The 22,764-nt window shown below is 37.8% G+C and overlaps 1 protein-coding gene across 2 annotated transcripts in view; it reads left to right on the top strand.

The window, feature by feature from the left end:
• POLA1 (DNA polymerase alpha 1, catalytic subunit) overlaps positions 1 to 22,764 on the top strand; it is a 293,805-nt gene that overhangs the window by 111,615 nt on the left and 159,426 nt on the right. For both annotated transcript variants that reach the window (XM_081809030.1, XM_081809031.1), the window contains exons 27-32: positions 4,885 to 4,917; positions 5,703 to 5,795; positions 7,843 to 8,048; positions 9,899 to 10,031; positions 16,197 to 16,328; positions 21,260 to 21,434. In XM_081809030.1, coding sequence (XP_081665156.1) covers positions 4,885 to 4,917; positions 5,703 to 5,795; positions 7,843 to 8,048; positions 9,899 to 10,031; positions 16,197 to 16,328; positions 21,260 to 21,434 — 772 coding nt within the window. The remainder of the gene's footprint in view (positions 1 to 4,884; positions 4,918 to 5,702; positions 5,796 to 7,842; positions 8,049 to 9,898; positions 10,032 to 16,196; positions 16,329 to 21,259; positions 21,435 to 22,764) is intronic.

Genomic DNA, 22,764 nt, shown 5'->3' with positions numbered 1-22,764 from the left:
CACACCTAAGAATAACAGGGGATAGGAAAATAAGAAAAAGGCAGTCGAATGTAATGAGGATGAAATAAATGTTTGCCAAGTGGGAGAACTGAGTAACACAGAGTCCTGCTTGGAAACTGCTGAAATTGGGACTAGGAAAGCTTAGATAATGGTTGGATTACCAAATATCATAATATTTATATTTCTTCTACTTTTCTCTTCCCTATCCTTCAGAACCATTCATTTTGCTACCCCTGTTATGCTAATGTATTTTTTAAAGAAAACTTTTGAGTTTAATTCTAATTTTATGTCATTGGTAACAGAAGAATCCTAAAGCCATTGAGATTTCAGTTGTCATTCTGTTGATGCATTATTTGTTTAGGATTTGACCTTACCCAACATTTTCTTAACTTGTAGGATTTCTGTTGTGTTTAGTATCCGCATCGTCTGCCATCATAGATCATCAAAGTGGCTTTCTTGTTGTTAGTAGATGTCACTGTAATAGACCTGTGCTTTTGGAAAAGGAGCTTGAAACTTTTTTTTTCAACCATGGAAAATTGGTGTTTTCTCACTTTTATTTAGTATTAATAAGCACAGTTTTAGTCTATAATAGTGTTTAAAACCATTTCCTAACCTTTAAATGCATTGACAGACACCTGTATTCTGTCATGACAAAAAGTAAGGACCCCAGCTTTATCCTGGCCTTGGCAGGAGAAGCTGTAAATATACACGTCAGTAGAAGTTGGTCTTAGGTCACAGCCGCTGTTAAACCCGGCATCAGAAACATGCTCTTTCTGCTTATTAGTAAACCTCATTGTGGGTGTATTCCTGAATACATTATTTTCTTTAGGAAAGAGTTTTTTAAAATACACTTTACATTTCCTTTTAGTCCCCACCACCCTCCACCAGCCTTCAGAGGCTCAGATTGGGGTTAAAACACTTTTTCGTATTATTTTAATTATTGCTCTCCCCACCCCCAACCCCACTCCTTTCCTGTTTCCCCCTCCTCTTTTCCCCTAACGGCACTGTTCTGCAAAGCCTGCAATGATTGATATGATGGCAGTGCTGTCATTCTTTTTAACCAAAAAAAAAGAGTCATTTTTGTTCTAGTTATTTTAATAGAGTCCCATTAAAGATGTATTGCTGACTGAAATATCGGCACGAAGGGCTCTCACTGAGCTGAGCCCAGGAATTAAGAAGTCAGGAAATCGGCTGCTGCATTGCAAGAGAGCCTTGTGTGACACCGAATCTCCTGATTGGGGAGATCATTACTGCTATTATGACTCGACTTGCGTAGGAATTTTAAATTCCATCTGAATGTCAGTAATAACCCTCTTAGCAAATTATCCTGAATAAAATCACGAAGGCATTTTATATAATAGGTGTTGAATTACTGGATAGATTTGCTAATTAAATACTCTTTGTTCTGCTGCAGTTGACATTACAGGGTAAGATCTTGAACAATTATTCTCAACAGCTGTACTTTGTTAAGGGAAAAATTAACCACAAAGTTTATTTTTTTACACTTGAAGTTGGCAGATTTTTGAAATGTGCTTGAAAAAATTCCATCATCCAATTGGTAATGAGTAGATAAATATGCAGGTGTTGCTGTGAAATCAGATAACTGCAGACTGCCTTATTAATGAATTTAGCAAGCCTTTATAGCCCTGTTTTCTAGCTGTTGGCACTTATAAAATGATTTTCTGTCAGAATGGGTAGCTTTAATATTAGGCTTGTCAATTTGAAGTGAACTTATGAACGGACATCTTGTAATCACTGTACCATGTGTCCAGTAGACTTTTCTTGATACCTGTGACTTCTTTTAAAAATGCATTTCCTTAATGGGGAAAATACCTGTGAAGTATAAGTTTTTGACTATTGGCTTGCAGAATAGTCATGTGGTACGGGCTTTTTAACAAGGCAGTGAAACATTCTGAAAAGAAAATGAGACATAAGGTCCAGCTTCTAGATCAAGCTCTTGACTAGTTCTGTTATTTTGGGTAAAATCACAGGGCCTAATTTTACTCATCTATAAAATGGGGTTTGTAATACTGCCCACTTTTTAGGATTATTCGTTCAGCATTTTACAAATAATCGTTAATAGCTCCTGTGCACCAGGCCCTCTGCTACATACTAACAATTTGTTAGCCCACAGGGTATCTAACAGCTGAGCCCTCCCCAGTGAGCAATTTGAATCAAGGGTGGCTTTCAGGTGATCCTGCTCATTAACACTTGGGTAAGCATTGGTCTGGACAGGGCACTATGGTACCCACCATGTAGAAGTGCTCAGTGAAGAAGCGTGAGAGGTCAGGGTCAGCCTGGTTGTGGATTGTCGCCTGTAGAATGGACTGAAGAGTTTACGCGCTGTGGTGAGGCCCTTGAACCTGAAATGGAGCATAGTCATCAGCTACCTGGAAAGATGGTGATAAAACTATCCTCAGAAATTGGTATAACCTCTGTGGAGAGCTATTTGGCTATATTTGTAAGAAATTTGAACCCATATAACCTTTAACCCAATAAGTCTTCTTATAGGAGTTCAATCTTGTTACTGGCAGTTTATGTATATGGATTATTTGTTGAAGTGTGGTTTTAAAGGCAAAGATCAGAAACAACCTACATGTTTATTACTATAACACTGGTTAAATATATCATGATCGATTCACAATGGAATACTGTATAGCCATTAAAAAAGAATAAGGCAGCTCTGTGTGTGTAGATAGGAAATAATCTGTAAGATAAAATATTAGGTGGCAAAAAGCAGTTGCAGTATAGTCTTTATGTTTTGCTTCATTTTCTACCATTTTTGTGCAAAAGATCCAACACCAGGTTTCTGCTGTCAAAGAGAAAATCATTTTGGTAGCAGCCCTCAGGTTGTGTGTGGAAATGATTGTGAGTTGGTGGCGGGAGAGAATAGAGACGGGTGGTAGATCTGAAAGCTGATTGTTGCCAGTACACATTGGAGGTACACTCAAGGGTGACATAAGGTTTCGTTCATGGTGTGAAAGAAGAGTAGAGGAAATTGGTTCCTGCATATTGCTGAGTTGCAGTGAAAGGTTGACAGGCTGCGTCTGAGGTATTTTACTTAGTAATGGTTACCTTGTGGAGTTGTCTGTTGTGATGAGGAAGGTGAAGCCTGGTGGGGTGGAAGGGGGGAGGGTGAGGAGGACTTGTGATGAGTAGTTCTGTCCTCACTGTGATTAACTTGGTTGATCTCATTATTGCCCTCTTCCCGAAGGAATTGTCAGATAGTCTCCCACAATGCATTTCCCTACAATTGAGATGTTTAAAAGTGAAGATGAAGGGGGGAGAGTGAATGTTTTTTAGGAGTTAACTGAATTTCAGGAAAGTAATTGGGATTACTATAAGACCCATCAGTCAACTAACAAATGGCTTTTTGAGCACCTGTCACATGTGAAGCCTGGAGTTAGGCACAAACATGTGCTCTGGCCTCCAGGAGCTTGTGGTCTAGTTGGGAAGGGGACAGACTGTCAACTGAAAACCGTTTTCAGAATGGCATTGTCATGATTGTCTTGGGCCATTGGTCCTTAGCCCTGCCTGCAACATAAATATCTGGAGAGCTTTTTCAAAAAATTGCCGGGGCCGGTATTGGTATTTTTTTTTTAAAGATTCCCCAGGTGATTCCAGTCTACAGCCACTATTAAAACCATTGATTGGGGTGGCTCAGTTGGTTAGCATCTGCCTTTGGCTCAGGTCATGATCCCAGGGTCCTGGGAACGAGCCCCGCATTGGGCTCCCTGCTCCACGGGGAGCCTGCTTCTCCCTCTCCCTCTCCCTCTCCCTCTTCCCTCTGCTTGTTCTCTCTCTCTCTCTTTCTCAAATAAATAAATAAGTAAATCTTTAAAAAAAAAATCGATTGCCCTAATCCATATTCACCACCACTCACCACCCCCAGGACAAGGGAAGGGCTTTCTTCTCTGAGAACATAGGACAGCGAATGCCTGAACAAAATGAGGAGACTGTAATAAAGGAGAGGAAGCAGTGGAAGTGGAAAGTAAGGGGTAGATGTAAAAGATAATCTAAGTTCAGGATTTACAGGGCTCTGTAATACATGTCTCCTGTCTGTGGCTATATGGGTCTAGGGGCAGTCCTGTCTACACATATTATCTAGATGTTTGTCTCCATTCACTGAATATTTATTGAGCCCCACCTTTGTACTGGGCACTGGGCTAGCTCCAGAGAATATGTGAAGGTCTACTCTCTGCCTTCAGGAAATCTACAGTCTTGAGAAGAAATTTAAATCTACTGCATATATATTTTTTTCACTTTTTAAGATTTTGAATACCATGGGTAAGAATTGCCAGATTTGAAATGCTCTGTTAAGCTTTTGTTTTTCAGCCATGCAGTTATTTTAAATACTAGTAATGAGAAGAGTTTGCCTTTTTGCCATATAATAAAGGGATGTTTTTATTACGCATGTTTATTAAAAATAGATCTTTACATAAATCTTAAATAGATATTTTTTTTTTTTTAAAGATTTTATTTATTTATTTGAGAGAGAGAATGAGAGAGAGCACGTGAGAAGGGGGAGGGTCAGAGGGAGAAGCAGACTCCCCACTGAGCAGGGAGCCCGATGCGGGACTCGATCCAGGGACTCCAGGATCATGACCTGAGCCGAAGGCAGTCGCTTAACCAACTGAGCCACCCAGGCGCCCTTAAATAGATATTAATGTAGAGCTACTTACATATCTCTGGCTAAGGATCAATGTAGAGGCCAACTTACTTTTAGATTATGTTGATATTACTGTTATTTTGAGGGTTGTAGTTAGAAAACCATGAAGAGCTTTAAAATGTATGACCAGTCATTGGGTTATCTGTCTCTATGTACTTATGTTTATGGTTTTGTAACTATGTAATGCATTAATCTTGACTTTTTCTTTCATTTAGATTTTGATGCATACAAAGGAGATGGTACAGAAGGTAATGCTGAGCATTTTCATTATACAATGACTCTTAAATATCATACCTCGTGACGTTTTTGTATTCAAGGAAAATTGTAACCCAAACAGACTGGAAATGGCTTCTTAGGATGGCTAGTTTACGTTTATAATCCCTCCTAATGGATTATAGCTTTTTTCTTTTACTAACACTGATATGATCTAGCCGCTGCTTGAAGCCTATATGTGAGGTTTCAAGCAAATTAGGAACAGTGCTAATTAGAGTTTACTTCCAGGCCTTTATACTGTATGTGCTCTAGTGTTGTTTGTTATGATTGATTTTTTTTTTTTTTTTGGCATTCTTCATATTCTACTGAATACTGTTTGAAACTGTGAAGAATTTCATATGAATTTGTGCCCCTGAATTTTAAAAATGCATTATGTTTCTGCTTTATAAATTGCCATGACCACTAAGCTTAATGGTACAGTGGATAAGTATAGACACCCCTTTCCTAGTTTCTTATCCTCCTTTATATTATTCAGTTCCACAGTTTGTTTCAGTTGAAAACTAGACATTTCCCCTGCCACTCTGCTATTTGTTTTAAGAAAATTAGCTAGATTTTCTTAATGTGACAGTGGCTTTCCTTTCTCATTTATTGGAGCTTAATCTTTGATTGTACTCCTCTGACAATATGGATAAGAATAAACATAAACTCTTGAAAAATCAACGGAACCTGTAATTTCTGCAGCATAGAAAATCTTGAGTTTCATTGTATATGATGATCACTGTTTTTGTTGTTAAATTTTATAATTTTTGTTTTTTATTAGATGAATCTTGAAGTTATTTATGGAGATACAGATTCAATTATGATAAACACCAACAGCACTGATCTGGAAGAAGTATATAAATTGGGAAACAAGGTGAGATAATTTGATGAAATTATCTGTTTTACCTACTTCTGTGAATTCTCTTTTAACATGGAACTTTATAAATTCATGTATGTGTACATGTGTGCTTCTGAAAATAATAAGCAGTGCTTCTCATTTCCTCATCCTCTTATTTTTCTTAACCTCTACTCCAGTTGTTTGTTTTTAAGGGTAAAATTCAAAAGAGAGTATTTTTTCCTTAAATGATAAATACATTTTTACTTTGAAAACAGTGTGAGATGTTTTCATCTTGTTTCTAAGGCTGGTGACAGTGATGTTCTCACACTTCGGTGATGTTGGGCTTAAGCCTGGCTACAGTGGTATCTTTGACTCTGGCTGCTGCTTTGGTCTTGCCAGGGGGTTCACACTGCTTCACATCCTGTGATATACCCTGTGTCTACTTTCTGATAAAAGAAGAAAGCAAAAAAAAATTTAATTTAAATTTAAAATATGGGAACACCTGGGTGGCTCAGTCGTTAAGCATCTGTCTTGGGCTCAGGTCATGATCCCGGGGGTCCTGGGATCGAGCCCTGAGTCAGGCTCCCTGCTCTGCGGGGAGTCTGCTTATCCCTCTCCCTCTCCCCTTCCCGACCCCCCGCCCCCACTCGTGCTATTCCCCCCCAAATAAATAAATAAAATCTTTTAAAAATAAAATATGGTCATATTTATACTTATCACATTATCATGCATGAGGAGAAATATATCTCTAGTAGTATTCAGATGGGTTTTATACGCTGATATGGATAAACACCTATCTACATACATGTACACACATTTATGATTTAAAAGTAATCATTTGTTGCTTCCTAATTGCAGTTTACAATTAGCAAGTGTTTCTTGAGTACTGGCTATGTTAAGATCTTATCCCAATAAACTAGAACTAAGATAACATCTTACAAAGTAACAGCTTCCTGCCTTTCTCCACTAATATGTGTGAAATATGACCTGTAGGCTTCACCTGAGAACAGGCCTGGCCTATTGTCCTCATCTTAGACTTCAAAAAGCTGTGTATTTTCCCTAGAGGTGATTGGCTGTGCCTTGATCCTATCAATAAAGAAATGTGATAAGTGATAATGTGATAAGTATAAATATGACCATATTTTATTTTTAAAAGATTTTATTTATTTATTTGGGGGGGAATAGCACGAGCGGGGGCGGGGGGTGGGGAAGGGGAGAGGGAGAAGCAGACTCCCCGCAGAGCAGGGAGCCTGACTCAGGGCTCGATCCCAGGACCCCCGGGATCATGACCTGAGCCCAAGACAGATGCTTAACGTGACTGGTCATTTTTTCTTCAAAATATAGGTATTTCCTTATATGTAAGGTGCTTTGGGAGGTACAGGGAGATCTTAGATATTTTTTCAAAGATTTTATTTATTTATTTGAGAGAGATATATTATTTTTATTTTGAGAGATTATTTATTTGAGAGTGTAAAGATTCTTATGAATCTTGGGAGGGGCAGAAGGGGGGGGGGGAGAGAGAGAGAATCTCAAGCACACTCTTGCACTGAGTGCAGAGCCTGATATGGAGCTCCATCCCACGACCCTAAGATCATGACCTGAGCCGAAACCAAGAGTCAGACACTCAACCAACTGAGCCACCCAGGCGCCCCTTAGACATTATTTTAATAGTCAAAGTTTTACTTATTTCTAGCCATGTATCTACTTGTTAGACTATCTAATCTCTAATCCAGTAGTTTGGAGGTAAGTATATAAGCATTTAGTTTTTAGATTCAAAAAGACTATTTCATAATTTTTGTAAATTTCCTGGGGCAGACCTGCCAATTCTGTCCTTTGGTTGAATGGGATGATATATTTATATTACTGTGTTTTTTTTTTTCAATCTGTTTTTGTCCCTGTGCTCTTTCCGTGATTTTGCATCATACTCAACATAATAATGTTTTGTGTATCACCTGAGTAAATGCATTCCAATCTTGTGTGAATTCAAGTTCTGTTTAGATTAACTCTTGGAAGTTTGTAGCATGTTCATCTTCTCCCTGGTAGATGTTTGAGAAGCTAGTATTAATGCTTGAAATTTTCACAGGTAAAAAGTGAAGTGAACAAGTTGTACAAACTGCTTGAAATAGACATTGATGGTGTTTTCAAGTCTCTGCTACTGCTGAAGAAAAAGAAGTATGGTGCTCTGGTTGTTGAGCCAACGTCAGATGGGAATTACTCCACCAAACAGGAGCTGAAAGGGTTAGATATAGTTAGAAGAGATTGGTGTGATCTTGCTAAAGAAACTGGAAAGTGAGTTCAGCTTTCATTTTTGCTTTTTTTGTTTGTCTGTAAAAACTTGGAGTATTAATGACATGGAGAAGATCTGTGATTCTGCCAAGCCCAAGGGACACAACTTCTTTTGTTATTGTTGTTGTTACATATTAATGCTTCTCACTTATTTGGAGTGGAATTTCTCAGGTAGATTAAAACTTAGCAAAAGCTAAATTTGCTCAGTAAGAGGTACTTGCTGTAAGATACATCTTAGGAGTTGTAACTCACAGTGAGGGTGAACCTTCACATTTTAGCTCCCTACAGAGTTAGTTTCGTTGATGTTGGCTTGTGTCTGTTTTGTTTTGCTTTCATATTCTTATTAGAAAGTGCCTTGTGTTGTGTTCCTGAATCATTGTAGAGCCTCTTTAGGAACATAATTGTTAAGGTGTTCCCGTGTTGTAGCTTAAATATTCTGGGATTCATAGTGGACCATGGACTGAGACTTTGTTCCCATCCATATCATTTGTGTGTAAAGATTCTTATGAATCTCTAGGAAAAAGAAAAAAAATAAGATTCTTACTAATCTTAGATTAATTTAAGAGCTAGTTTTCAAATACATAAGTACCTCAAATAATAAATGTCATGGCTGATCCTTTAGCTTTGCATCTGAGACTGGAAATTGTGATACTAAGGCCTGTTTTTTTTTTTTTTAAAGGGTCACATTAATTTATAAAGCATCCATTTAGAAAAGCCTGAATCCTTAGGTATTTAATGTACCATCATTTTAGATATTCCTGTCTGATGAACCTGCCCAATTCTGAAAATAGAAGAATTTTTTTCTTTAAAGCAAAATTTAAATTAATTTTAATATTGCCAAATATTCACACTTTTTACTTGTTTTCCAGTCCTCTTGCTTTCAAGTTGGGAGCTTGAGCAATTGTTGCTTCTGCAAAACCACTCTTGATTAGGCAAAGTTGATCATCTGACTATAGGTCACTGTTAGCCTTTTATGAAATGAAGTTTGAAATGCTTCATTGCCCCCAAATGTACCCAAAGATGAAACTACTTTGTATAGACTGTCGATTAGAGTGTTCTCTTCAGCTTTGTGTTTTCTAAGAAAAGATGCATCATAATGGAAGTAAATTTCTCTGAGTTAGAAATGTATTAGTAATTAAAGCTATACAAATGTTTTTGTCAGGGTTCTTTTTCTGACAAATTATAATGCAGCTGTCAAACCCTCACTCTGCATTTTCTCAGAAATGGATAAAATATTGGCTTCCTTACTCCTTTTCTTTTTCTTTTTTCCCTTGTTTTTTGAGGGGGTCCAGTAGAATAGTAAGTTTTTCAGGGATAGCATAAGGTTGGAGAACACTGAGGAATATAATGAAGCTGAAGAAAGAAATTTGAAATCTTTGGGTTTTAAAAAATTTGCATAAAGAACTATATTTCTGCTTACCTAGCTAATGGTCATCTCAGCTTGGTGGTATCAGAGGTAGTATCTTGGTGCTTTATGGGGAAAGAGAAATTTTTGTCTTTTAAATTTTAACCTATGAGTAGAGTATAACTGCTTGTGAATTTTGTAATTGCATATATACAGTTGTGGATGGAACACATACCTTTCTCTGTCCACATTTTGTATGAAGCATTAGCTGCTGCATTAGAAAATGGTCTGTATGTTTAAGGGCAAACCTGACATTCCAAGGTTGGTAAACCTTTGGTAGAGTTAATGTTAAAAAACAAATAGTAACGGCCTTTTGGACATTCACCCTCATGTTAGCTTTCAGTACAGCTCTTGTCCACATGTTAATCTAATGGCATTTATCTTCCTTTTCTCTCCTTTATTAATAAAGTATAATATTAAAAAAATGAATCCCTCTCTTCCTTTGCAGCTTTGTCATTGGCCAGATTCTTTCTGATCAAAGCCGAGACACTATAGTGGAAAACATTCAGAAGAGGTTAATAGAAATTGGAGAAAATGTGCTAAATGGCAGTGTCCCAGTGAGCCAGTTTGAAATTAACAAGGTAAATGTAGCATTTATTGCTGAGCCCAGCTGCTGCCATGTGTTTTTCGCCTCCTTCAGCTAGTTGAAGAACCACCTCATCCTTGCAACCGAAATAAATTCTAGCTGGTGATGAAAGCTGCTTAACAACTAACTCACGGATGGAGCGTTAGCATACCACTCTTCCTCTTCCAGCCACTGGTGCTGCCCTGTCAGCCACAGGGGCCTTCTCTCTGCATTTCTTACTTGTTGGAAGCCTCATTTCCAGAGATTCTATGGAGCGATGTAGTTGATGTTTAGGGGACTAGAGAATATTACCTTCTCCATAGTCCTCCTCATTTATAGTTGTTTGGGAGGACAGGCCTGTAAGCTTAGAGAAAGATGGAGACAGAGAGAGAGAGAGAGAGAGAGAGAGTGTGTGTGTGTGTGTGTGTGTGTGTGATTTTCACAGAATGTGATCCTTAGAGGTACTGTAATCAGAATGCTTTTTTTGGACATAGATACTTCTTTAGAATTAAGATGGCAATAGCATTTTCTTTGTAACCAGAGCACTTGTGCTTTTATTATCTTTTTCAACTATGTAATTTAGACTTTATGGACAGTCTTAGTTGTTGAAAATGAGGAATATTTTTCCTTACCTAATTTGAAAAATAAAACCTTGGTTTCCAAAGTGCTGTGTAATATAAGATGTTAGGTTGCCGATTTCCTTTTTTCCCCCCATTTAAAAAGAGTACCCATACATATTCAGAAGCTAATTTCGCGAATACCATTTTACCCATTTTGTGATAAATAGATTTCGTTGTCAAAGCTGATACAAAAAAGGAATTTTAATGAAAAAGAATCTAATGATGACATTAAATAGAAGACTTAGAGTTAAGACTCATTCATGATACCCCTGTGCTAAAGTGATGCTTGTCATTTTTGCACGGTTCCTTACTCTTTTTTTTTATTTTATTTTTTTTATTTTTACACTGAAGCAATTACAATATATATTATGTTGAAATCTGTTTTTATTTGACATAAACAGATTGTTTCACATTTCTATATTATCTTAAAAATGATCGTGTTAATCTTATATTTCACTGATACATTAAAATTTCTGTTTGATTATTTACATTATTTTGGATACTGGAAATAACTGTATTGAACATCTTTCTATCTTAATCTTTTTGCTTTTGGATGAATTCTTTTTTTTTTTTTTTTTAAAGATTTTATTTATTTATTTGACAGAGAGAGAGAGATAGCGAGAGCAGGAACACAAGCAGGGGGAGTGGGAGAGGGAGAAGCAGGCTTCCTGTCGAGCAGGGAGCCCGATGTGGGACTCGATCCCAGGACCCCGGGATCATGACCTGAGCCGAAGGCAGACGCTTGACGACTGAGCCACCCAGGCGCCCTGGATGAATTATTTTCTTAGTTTAGGTTCCTTGAAGTGAATTACTTGAGTCAAAAGATGCGAATATCTGGATGGCTCTTGCCAAATTGCTTTGTAAAAGGGTGATACCCATTGATAACAAAATGTGTGTGCCAGGTTCACCACAGATTTGCTTGTATTGGTGATAGTTCATTGGTGATCTTTAAATAAAATAGTGCTATCATAATGTGAAACAGTGCCTCACCATTGCATTTAATTTACATTTCTTTGTTTTTTAGAGAAGATGAATATTTTCTATGCATATCCTTAGGATTAGTATTTACTCTTAAGTGAGTCATTTATTTCCTACACCTTAACCATGATGTCTTTAATGTCACAAAAAAAGACATTTCTACATGGAAGTACAAAAAAATAGAAGCAAATATTGTACGAGGCCATGTGTTTTGGCACTAGCTCTTCACTTGAAGCGATGCAGTGTTTATCCATTGGCGTGGCATCACCTGTGACATCTCAAAAGCAATTTCCCTTCAGATTTTGTTTGGTCTGTCTCAGAAATGTGCATGAGTAGGAGTTATGACTTCAGTCTTCCTTTGATCAGTTTTTGCATCGGTTGTACAGATTGTATCCCTGACACGATCTACCTTCTTAGAAATGTGGACCCTCTATCCCAAGGGGTTCCAGTCAGGAATTTGGAAGGCTGAATACAAACATGACCACATTATTGGCAGAAGAACACTGCGCCCACACTGTCATCTTATAGGAATGATGACACAGTATGACTAGTACGCAAAGAAACTGGAGTCCCGGACGCACTGGTAGTCTCCGAGTGCTCGTGAACAGTCTGCAATCTTGTTATTCTGAGGTTTTTACTATCGAAATTGTTAAACTTATATATAAACGTAGAAAATGGTATTATGGATCCCCATGTATCCATCATTCAGCTTCACTAATTATCAATTTATAGTGACATTATTATTCAAAACAATAATAGTAATACTTAATGTGATTAGGGCTGTGCCTTCATTCTCTGTGGCAGAGCTAAAATTGTGACTTATTGTCTTTCTCTTCTCCATTTCCCTTGACATAGTAGCTGGCAAATAACAGTTGTTCAGTGAATATTAAAAGAATTCACTTGATTTCCTACTCTTCCATTCATCAATGTGTGTGCACAGTGCTACATTCTGGGATATAAAATTGAATAAGCAAAGCATGGTCCATGTTTACAAGATGGAAATGGTCTTTCAAAGATATTTCCTGTCCCATATTTTTATACTTTTTTTTTAAATGAAGAAAACGGATTTCTGCAGTGTTGACAGACGTGCAGTGAATTCTGATGAAAGGACTATCTATATCATAGTTATTCCTAAGTCTGTTTACAGCAAGTTATTTATGTCAAAGGTGATGTGTCTTGATCAACATCTGTCTGAATACTTGCAATGTTTAAAACTTGTGAGCCATTCAGTTTTTACATTTCATCGCTTTCAAAGGAGAGTGGAATGGAAGAGTCTATGTCACTGGTTGTGGATGGTCTTATGACAGAATATCTGTATATCTGTAGTTACGGATATTTTTGTGATCTTGGGAGGGATTGAAAATAGGAGGCTAGCCTAGGGTGGAGGGGTAAAGTGGTGAGATTTGCCTTTCTAGAGATTTTAACCCTTGTTGTTAAAACTGAAAAACATCATGTGTGATTTTCTGAATTACCGCAATCTTAGCCTAGATATTTTTCATAAAGTAACACAAAGTACTTCACAGCTGATTTGTATAGCCCTGGTTAACTTGAGCCTTAACCGCCAGGAAGCATTTTTTTTTTTAAATCAAGCCTTCTAAAACTAGCTTGTAAGATCCCCAAATAGCCCCAATCTAATAACTGGAAAGTATGTCACATGAAATTCAGAATTTCTTAATATTGCTCTAAAGTATAGTCAATTGAAGAAGATAATGGTTTTTTTAAGTAGAGTTCTATTGATTAAGATTTCTATGCAGTATTACCCGTTCAAGTCAATCAAGACTCTGCATAATGCAGGTTAGAGGAGATTCAGATACTTGGAGCATTTCCTAGGCACTCTCCTGCACTTGAGTGTATGATTTAGAAAGTGGACATGACATGGGTATGTGCAGCCATGTTGGAAGACCTGCTTTATTCTCCAGCATTTCTCACATTTCCTGGTCGCAGGACACTTGCACACTCTTAAAATAATTGAGGACTGTAAGAGCTTTTGTTTATGTGGCCTGTGTTAATATTTACTGTTAGAAATTAAAACAAACTTTTAAAGCATTTATGTACTTATTTAAAAATAGCAATAAACCCAGTATGTGATTATAAAAATAACGTTTTTCCTTGAAAAGTAGCTATATATTTCAAAACAAAGAAAAATTAGCCAGAGGAGTGACATCATTTTAAAATTTTGCAAATCTCTGTAATGTCTAGTTTGGTAGAAGACATCTGGCTTCTCATATCTGCTTGAGTGTCCAGTCTGTCGTGATGTGTGGTTTGGGTTGAAGTATAGGAAGAAAATCCATTTTCACACAGATTCATAGTTGGAAAAAGAAATATTTCAGGACTTCCTCTGGATATTTGTATATTTTCTTCTTTGATTCTACACCAGTATTATCTAAGTGGCATTTTCATAAAGATTATTGTAATGTGGAAATCTAAAACCTTATCAGTGAACTTTTCATATTCTCACATGAAAATCTGTTGGTCTGTGTTGTACTTGAAGTAGATATTTTACTGATGCATGATATTATAATGCTTTGGTCATTTGTGAAATGGTAGTCTCCTGGGTTTTACAGATCTTCCAAATATTGATGCATTTCATTATCAAAAATCATATTTTAAAATATTCCTACCTATATCATCAGAAATGTCTTCAAGTATTGAGAAACTGTCAAGCTCACATAAATGCGAACAAGTTTTCCAAAATTCTAATTTGTGCTTGAGAGGTTGAATTTTATCGTAGGCAAGACATACTGCCGGTTGTTATTATTTTTTTTTTTTTTAAAGATTTTATTTATTTATCTGACAGAGAGAGAGACAGGAGAGAGGGAACACAGGTAGGAGGAGTGGGAGAGGGAGAAGCAGGCTTCCCGTCGAGCAGGGAGCCCCATGTGGGGCTTGATCCCAGCACTCTGGGATCATGACCCGAGCCGAAGGCAGCCGCTTAACCGACTGAGCCACCCAGGCGCCCCTGCCGGTTGTTATTCTTGAAGTTGCAGGCGCACTCCATTCTTTTTTGAGAAATTGTCTGCCAGAGACCCATGTTTGAATAGCAGTAGCTGGCCTGTCATCCTTGCAAGGAAGAATTTTGTTCTATGAACAAGGCAGCTAGTTTAGCTTGCAACTCTGAAGAGTCGCACAAGTGCTTTTCCTCGAGCAACCTTCATTCTTCAGTATACAGTAGACATGCCTTGTGCGTACTTCTTATTTTGTCACATAAAATACTAGCCTTCTGTTCAGGGTCAGGAGCTTAAAAAAACTAGTAACGTTTGCTCTTCCATGAAGGGCATTCTTTAATGAAACTGGCATGTGTGTGTGTGAGAGAGAGACTCTTGAGTGTGTGGTGGTGAAGAATACAAGTGGTAGCACAGTTCAGTGTGGCTGCCCTGATTCGTGTTTATGAGGCAGCGAGAGAAGGAACACAAGCAGGGAGAGTGGGAGAGGGAGAAGCAGGCTTCCCACCGAGCAGGGAGCCCGATGTGGGGCTCCATCCCAGGACCCTGGGATCATGACCTGAGCCGAAGGCAGATGCTTTAACAACTGAGCCACCCACACACCCCTCCTCTTGTCTTTTGAAACCCACCACAGAGCTCGATATCTCCCTCCTACCCTTTGTGCATACTGAATTCCATTCTGATGGACTGTATTTTGTGGTACCTCTTGCTTTTAACTTTTGCTTTTATCTCTGCCCAGAATGTTCTTGCTCCTGTCACCTTTTCTTAAAATCCTCTTTTTCTTCACATGCCAGCTCAAATTTTTTTCTCCTATGATTTCTGCTCTCAGATGGAAGTGATCTTTGCCTCTCTAAACTCTCTCCCTCATACTGTTCACATCTCCCTTATGGCACATGTGGCTTATTTTAGAGATTTTATTCGCAGATTGAGGAATCATCTACTAATAGCAGATGACTTAGGACTAATGACTGTCTTACTCATCTCACAGTACTTTACAGTGCTTGAACTTAGTGAATTATTGCAGAGTGAGCGAAATAATTTTGCAAACATTTGGTTGCTACTGTACGCCAAGAATTGTTTTGAGCACTGAATGCAGCGGCAAGCAAGGCTGACATGTTCCTGCTCTCATGGGGCTTACTTTCTCTTAGAAACACATTCTTTCTGCCTTTGTAGAGCTTAAATTGACAGTGTGAATAAATCCACCGATTTCTGGTATCTTTGAGATTTATTTAAGATAGAGGAGCCTTCGAGAAACAGATCATTAAGTCAGAGTAGCCGATCTCCATCAGTCTTTACTAACCACTTAATTCAGTGAGGGAATTGCAGACATTAAGAGAAACTAAAGGCTTGATAGAAAACTGAATTTGTAGTCTTAATTTTTTTATATGCAAGTATTACGTGCCATGGCCCATAAACTTCTATTTCTTTTTTGCCAGAGTTGCATCTGGTTATATTAGTTAGTAAGTGAAGGAGGGAGGAGCCTTAAGGATGGAATGTCTAAAGACTGCGGCACTGTTTTCTACATACAGCTTCTCTTCTTTGTATGTCTATGTGGCAGATAGGATTCTAGGAAAGATGTGTTTAGTGTATATCTGTGTGAGAAGAGATTTAAAGTTTGGGGCTTTTTGTTTCCTCTTTTAGGCATTGACAAAGGATCCCCAGGATTACCCTGATAAAAAAAGCCTACCTCATGTACATGTTGCCCTCTGGATGAATTCTCAAGGGGGCAGAAAGGTGAAAGCTGGAGATACCGTGTCGTATGTCATCTGTCAGGTAAAACTGAAGCTATTAATAAGACTCCTGGACCCCATAACCCAAAGTAAAACTCAGATCACCACAGTGTCTTATTTAATGGTCTTCCAAATAATTGATGGTATGAAGAGATGGGTTAGTTTGGTTGTTTTTATAACATTTGAAGCATTAGAGCTATGGCATATTTTATTAAAATTTTCAAAAAATATTTAAGACCAGTGTCCTGGTTCACTGAAATTGTTTTGGTGAGACAGGTGCATAACAGTAGGTGCTGTTTCAACCCTAAATTAACTTCAGTGAAACTGTATATAGGTTTGGTCATATGTCCAGCAGCAGTCCATCATCATTCCTTTTGCCACAGATTCTATTATGAATACTTAGAATAAGAGAGTAAATACATTTTCCCCTAGCTTATGTTCAAAGAGTTACTTGAAAAGAATATGAAGTGCTTGATAATATGGAGAAGGGTGCGAGACCCCAAAAACATACCTTAGGAGGAAAACACAAATGATCTCACCAGTTTGTTTGTTTGTTGTATTTTGAGTGGAGGGGGCCTAGAACCCACCTCCTTGCCTTCTTCCTCTTCCATGTGGCATCTCTGAGGAACCTCTACCCTTTTTGGAACATAGGTTTAAACCACTAACCAGTTTCTTTGGAGAGTAGTGTGCCTCTGACAGGGATGAGGAGAGAGGGTGGGACACAAGAGCAGTTTTTTTCTTTGAAAGCACTTAACTCCAGTTGGAACAAAGGAGAGGTCTCATCTCTTCCTTTTGGAAAAAAGAAAAAAAGTCACAGCCTCTTTCCAAATTCTTTAAAATTACTGTGGTGTGGTATACTTACCAAAAGGCATAATTTGTCTGTTATAAGACTTTAATTAATTGTTGCATTTTGTTATTATAGTAAAAAAATTAGATAAGCCTTAAATTTCATTGCATTATGATTGATCTTTGTCAAACTACAATCAGTGTGTTTTTAAATCATAGAGTCTTTTAGAATTTAGAAATTATCTGCTAATATCTGCTCGGTACTGTGGATGATGTACGTAACAAATGATTTAAGTACATGGACAGGAATCAGCACTTGACTCTGTCTCCCTCCTAGGGTTACCCTTGATTAAGAACTGTTACAGAAAGCCAATTCCTGCAGGAAAATATTTCCATAAATGTCTGACTCGCTCAAGCCCTTAATGTGCTTTGCATATTGCCTCTGACAAGTCTCATCTCAAAAAAACAATTTTCATATTATGCAAATAAAGATTTTGGTAAATAGGCTAGTTTTTTTTCACTTATGACTTCACATACATGGAAAAGCTCTTAGACTATTAATGACAGGAGCAGATGGCTATATAGCTTTGAAAAATTACATAGGTTCCATGAAATAACATCTAATAATGAAATCCAGTCACAGTTATGTTTTGGCTAAATCTGGAATGGAGATGTATGGTAGTATGATCGATAGATTTAAAAGTCAAGGTTATGTTCGTTGATGTCTAGATATTGGGTCTTATGATTTCTTTTTCCCAGGTCTTATTGAGCTAGAGAAGCTCAAAAATGCTGATGCTGATATAGTACAATAAATCAAATTTTATGTATTTTCAATATTTTCCCCATCCACTGGTGCTGGGCCTTAACTTTCTTGCTTATTAAAACTACAGTTCATGTTTCTTTTTGTTTATGCTTCTCATTGTATCCCAAGAAAAGCTGTAGGACTTTAATTTGCCTCTGTTCCCTAGCAGTGGGTCAGGCCCACTTTGAGCATGTTTGTGAGCCAAAGCTCCCTACCTCTTTTGCTTTTAAGCACTCAAATTATTCTGTTTCTTAACAAAACCATATTTTTAGAATATCTTTTTGAAAATGTATGATGATATACTTGAAAGAGAACTATACTGCTCTAAGCAAAGGTGCCCTCCACGAATAGTATGTCTCCTAGACAGGTTCTGTTTTGTTTGAAATTTATATTTAGACTGTGGTACTCTACTGATAGTTTACTCTGACTATAAATTCAGATGAGTTCAGAGAGTAATGTTTTTGGCGTCGGATTTATATTGTAGTTTGTCGCCTTGTAAAACCTATGTGAATTATTTGCTGAGATCTTAAGTCAAGTTCCACTTGTTGGTTAAGTTTTAAATCCTCAATTATTTAACTTTCATTAGACATAATTTCCATAAGTCATGCCTTTAACATAATTGTTTTAAGGGGCCCACTTGTCACCCATTTAAATAACTTTTTTCCCTTAGTTTCCTACTAAAGATGATGACATAGTTTTGAATGAATTGACTGTACCTGGTTGTCTCTGTGAAGTATGTACTTTGTGAAGTTCACGAATTACTACATAGACATTTCAAGGAAGGCCAACATTGCTTCCCTTTTTTTTTTTTTTAGAATAGTATTTCTTTAATTGAAATATAGTTGATACGCAGTGTTACGTTAGTTTCAGGTTTACAATATAGTGATTTGACAAGTCTATTCGATATGCTATGCACACTACAAGTGTAGCTATAATCTGTCACCATACAAAGCTATGACAATACCATTGGCTATCTTTCCTATGCTGTACAACTAAAAACTTTATTTTTTTGTTTTTGATTTTTTTTATTATGTTAATCACCATACATTACGACTGTTGAATCACAGATCTTTACCTCTGAAACAAATAATATATTATATGTTAAAAAAAAGAAAAAAAGAAGAAGATAGCAGGAAGAAATCGGAGGGGGAGACCAACATTGCTTCTTAATCTGGTTTTAAAGGTGTATGCCACGCGTTATTGCATATACCATGGGATCTTGCTAAGTTTTAGAATTAGGTCTGTGAGGGATATATCTTATGTCACGGCCTGAATGTTTTCCCAACACAACACAGCAAAACCTGTCTTACCAATTCTTTTGAATTTAGTCATGTTTGGATTCAGATTTTTTAAATACCGTAAGAAATATGTTTGGGTCAGTGTTAAAACTGGTCCTTCATATGGTTATTTAAAATAAAAACTTTCTTAACTGAGGATATGCTTAGAAATTTTCAACTGCTTTTTTAAAAAATTTGACTTACTGTGAGAACATCTTCTAATGATATATTGGAAAGTAACTCACATGCCTTTAAAGAAAAATTGCCTGTAGAAATTTGATTTTTTTTAAAGGTTTTATTTATTTATTTGAGAGAGAGTGAGTGAGCAAGCACGAGTTAGAGGGAGGGGCAGAGGGAGAGAGAAGATTCCCTGCTGAGCAGGGAGCCCGACAGGGGACTCGATCCCAGGACCCTGAGATCATGACTTGAGCCAAAGGTAGACGCTTAACTGAGTGAGCCACCCAGGCACCCCTGTATAAATTTGATTTTTATTCACCATTAAAAAGTGGCAAACTTAACATTGCTATATAATCTTTATTTTTTTAAGGGGGGGTCAGAGAGAATCTCAAGTAGGCTGTACACCTAGCGCAGAGCCCAATGCAGGGCTCGATCTCCTGACCCTGAGATCATGACTTGAGTTGAAATCAAGATTCGAATGCTCAACTGACTGAGCCACCCAGGTGCCCCTCAGTATTGCTGTAATCTTAAGGACAGACCAGTTTTTTTTAAAAAAAATACAATTCTGTAAATTGATCAGGTTTCAGGTGTTAGTTAATTAAGTCAGTCTGAGTATAGTTGTAGCACGTAAAGATGCTGCCCAGGAATGTTTCACACTCTTTGTCATTGGCTGTCATCTTACTCTTATCTAATAATTCAGACTTCGCAAAGGGCAACAATTAAAGGTGATGAATTCTGCCTAATTTCTTTTACCGTGTTGTGAACTCCTGAAAAAAAAAAATTATTTGGCAAGTCTTTTAATCCGAGGTTTGCTTTCTAAGTATTTCCTTATATCCTAGACTATGTAGAACCTAGTTGATAAACATTCCAGTTTGTTTCCATCAAGAGCATTGCCAGAGAAAGAGGCCCCTGCCTCCAGTCCGAAGACAGTGGTGTGCAAGTAGCCTCAGCTTTGTGCTGGACGCTGACTTGAGAAGGAGCTGATTGTAGCAGGAATGAAAGAATAGGGTTCATGTTGTCTATTTTGCAGAGCAGCTTAGCACTGTGAATAGTTAAAATTGACTAGTCTGAATATTAAGTTCTGTTGTTGTAGAAAAGAGGAGTGGAGTGAGTTGTCAGATGTTGGTCCAGTAGTGTGATGACTTTTTTTGATTCACAGATGATGGTGACCTCACCCACAGGGCTGTATATGGACCACTTACATAGAATTACACAATTTTTATTTTTATTAAGAGGAAACCTTTGAAAAGATACTCTCCGACCCATCTTTCTTTCCTTGAGGAGAGCCATGTTAACAGTGCAAAATGGCATGCCCTTCATTCCAGTGCCAAATATTTTGCTTCTAGAGCATTGCTACTCCACCCGGATAGCTCATTAATTTTACTCCTGTCTATTATATCTTGTATATAAGTTACTACTGTGTGGATTTCGTACCCCTTTCTTTTCTCCTTGCTCATTTGCTTCTTGATACATAAAGCTCTCATAGAAAATAGAGCCCTGGGGGCCTTAAAGATGAGATTATGACTAGAGTTTTTGCATGGATTGTATTAACAATAAAAGGACCACACATGTTTTTTCTTATCACTCCTAAAAGGCCTTTCTGACTAGACTAATAGTTTAGCAAGTCTTCTCAGTGTGCTTCTATGATATGGCAGGTGGAATTATTTAATCTAGTCATGCCATCTTGTTGGTTTCCTGTTTCAACAAAAAATAGAACACAACACATCCTGGATTTACATTCTGGGACAGTGGGTGACATGTTTTCCTTGATCTTCCTACTCTTACATATGAAATGTTCACCAGTGGGTCAAAAGGACTTCTTGGTGTTTGGAATTGAATATATAAAGTTTGAATTATTGTCCCTCTTTTTGGCCAACCATATATGTGTGACTGAATTTCCTACAACCTTACCTATATCGTGTCCTTTTGTAGGATGGGTCAAACCTCACTGCGAGTCAGAGGGCCTATGCACCTGAGCAGCTACAGAAACAGGACAATTTAACCATTGATACCCAGTACTACCTGGCTCAGCAGATCCACCCAGTCGTGGCTCGGATCTGTGAGCCAATAGATGGAATTGATGCTGTTCTCATTGCAACATGGTTAGGTAAGTGTCCCCAGCTCACATAGCCTCTTACCTGGCTTTAGCAGTACCCGTAGTCCTCCCTCACCTGTTGTGAGCCTTGTTTATAGGTATGGTATGTGTCGAGCACTTCTTTGTGTATAGTTGGGCATTTATTTTTGTGGTTGGTTGGTTAATGTCTATCTCCCTTTATAGACTATGGACCTCATATGCTTGCTACCTGTATAGCCACATGCCTGCTCCGTAGTAGGCACTCAGTCAGTAAATGCCAAGGGAAGAGAGGGAAGACAGGAGAAGGAATGAAGAGATTTTAGGCACACTGACAGTGTCTGAGCTTACACTGTTGTAGCTTTAATTGGTGAACTTCCATTAATAAGGAGATTGATGGTATTGTGATGGTTGGTTTATCTCGTCGCTTGTATCTAAATGTATTTTTGTATAAAGTGAGAATACACAGCTTTTTTAACATTAAAAAGTTTAATTTTTAGTATTCATTTCCCTGTGAGTGTCCTACTCTCACTTTAAATTCTTTGAAAACTAGGCATGCTGTTACCTTCCAGGAATTAGCTGATGCCTAATTTCTCATCATCCCAGGAGGTGCTGGTCAACCCTGAAACCTCAGCATTTTTTGACTTTTTGCTGTGGCACCAGATTGTTGCCTCATGCTTAGAAGTGTATTTCGTTACTTGCTCTGATTTCATTTCTAGATGACCAGCATGTAAAGAGTTACATTGATTTAAGATGGTTACTCTAGCTCATTGTATGCAAAGATGAATATTTTTTATTTTTTTTATTTTTATTTTTTATTTTTTAAAGATTTTATTTATTTATTTGACAGAGAGAGACACAGCAAGAGAGGGAACACAAGCAGGGGGAGTGGGAGAGGGAGAAGCAGGCTCCCCGCAGAGCAGGGAGCCCGATGCGGGACTCGATCCCAGGACCCTGGGATCATGACCTGAGCTGAAGGCAGTCGCTTAACCAACTGAGCCACCCAGGTGCCCAAGATGAATATTTTTTAGAATACTGCCTGATAAAGTCCTTAGATGGTGCCTCACGATCTATAAGTAAGTCCAGATGCCACTGACATCTCACAGTCTTTAACTCTGGCAGTTGTAGACTCTAACTTTGGAGCTCCAACCTGTATTTCTAAGAGCTTTCTTTTTTTTTTTTTTATTCTTATGTTAATCCCCATACATTACATCATTAGTTTTAGATGAAGTGTTCCATGATTCATTGTTTGTGCATAACACCCAGTGCTCCATGCAGAATGTGCCCTCCTCAATACCCACCACCAGGCTAACCCATCCTCCCACCCCCCTCCCCTCTAGAACCCTGTTTGTTTTTCAGAGTCCAT

The sequence above is a fragment of the Leptonychotes weddellii genome, chromosome X (genome assembly GCF_054177405.1).
Source record: "Leptonychotes weddellii isolate Sample4059 chromosome X, ASM5417740v2, whole genome shotgun sequence".
NCBI lineage: Eukaryota > Metazoa > Chordata > Mammalia > Carnivora > Phocidae > Leptonychotes > Leptonychotes weddellii.
This window is presented reverse-complemented; position numbering and strand designations above follow the sequence as displayed.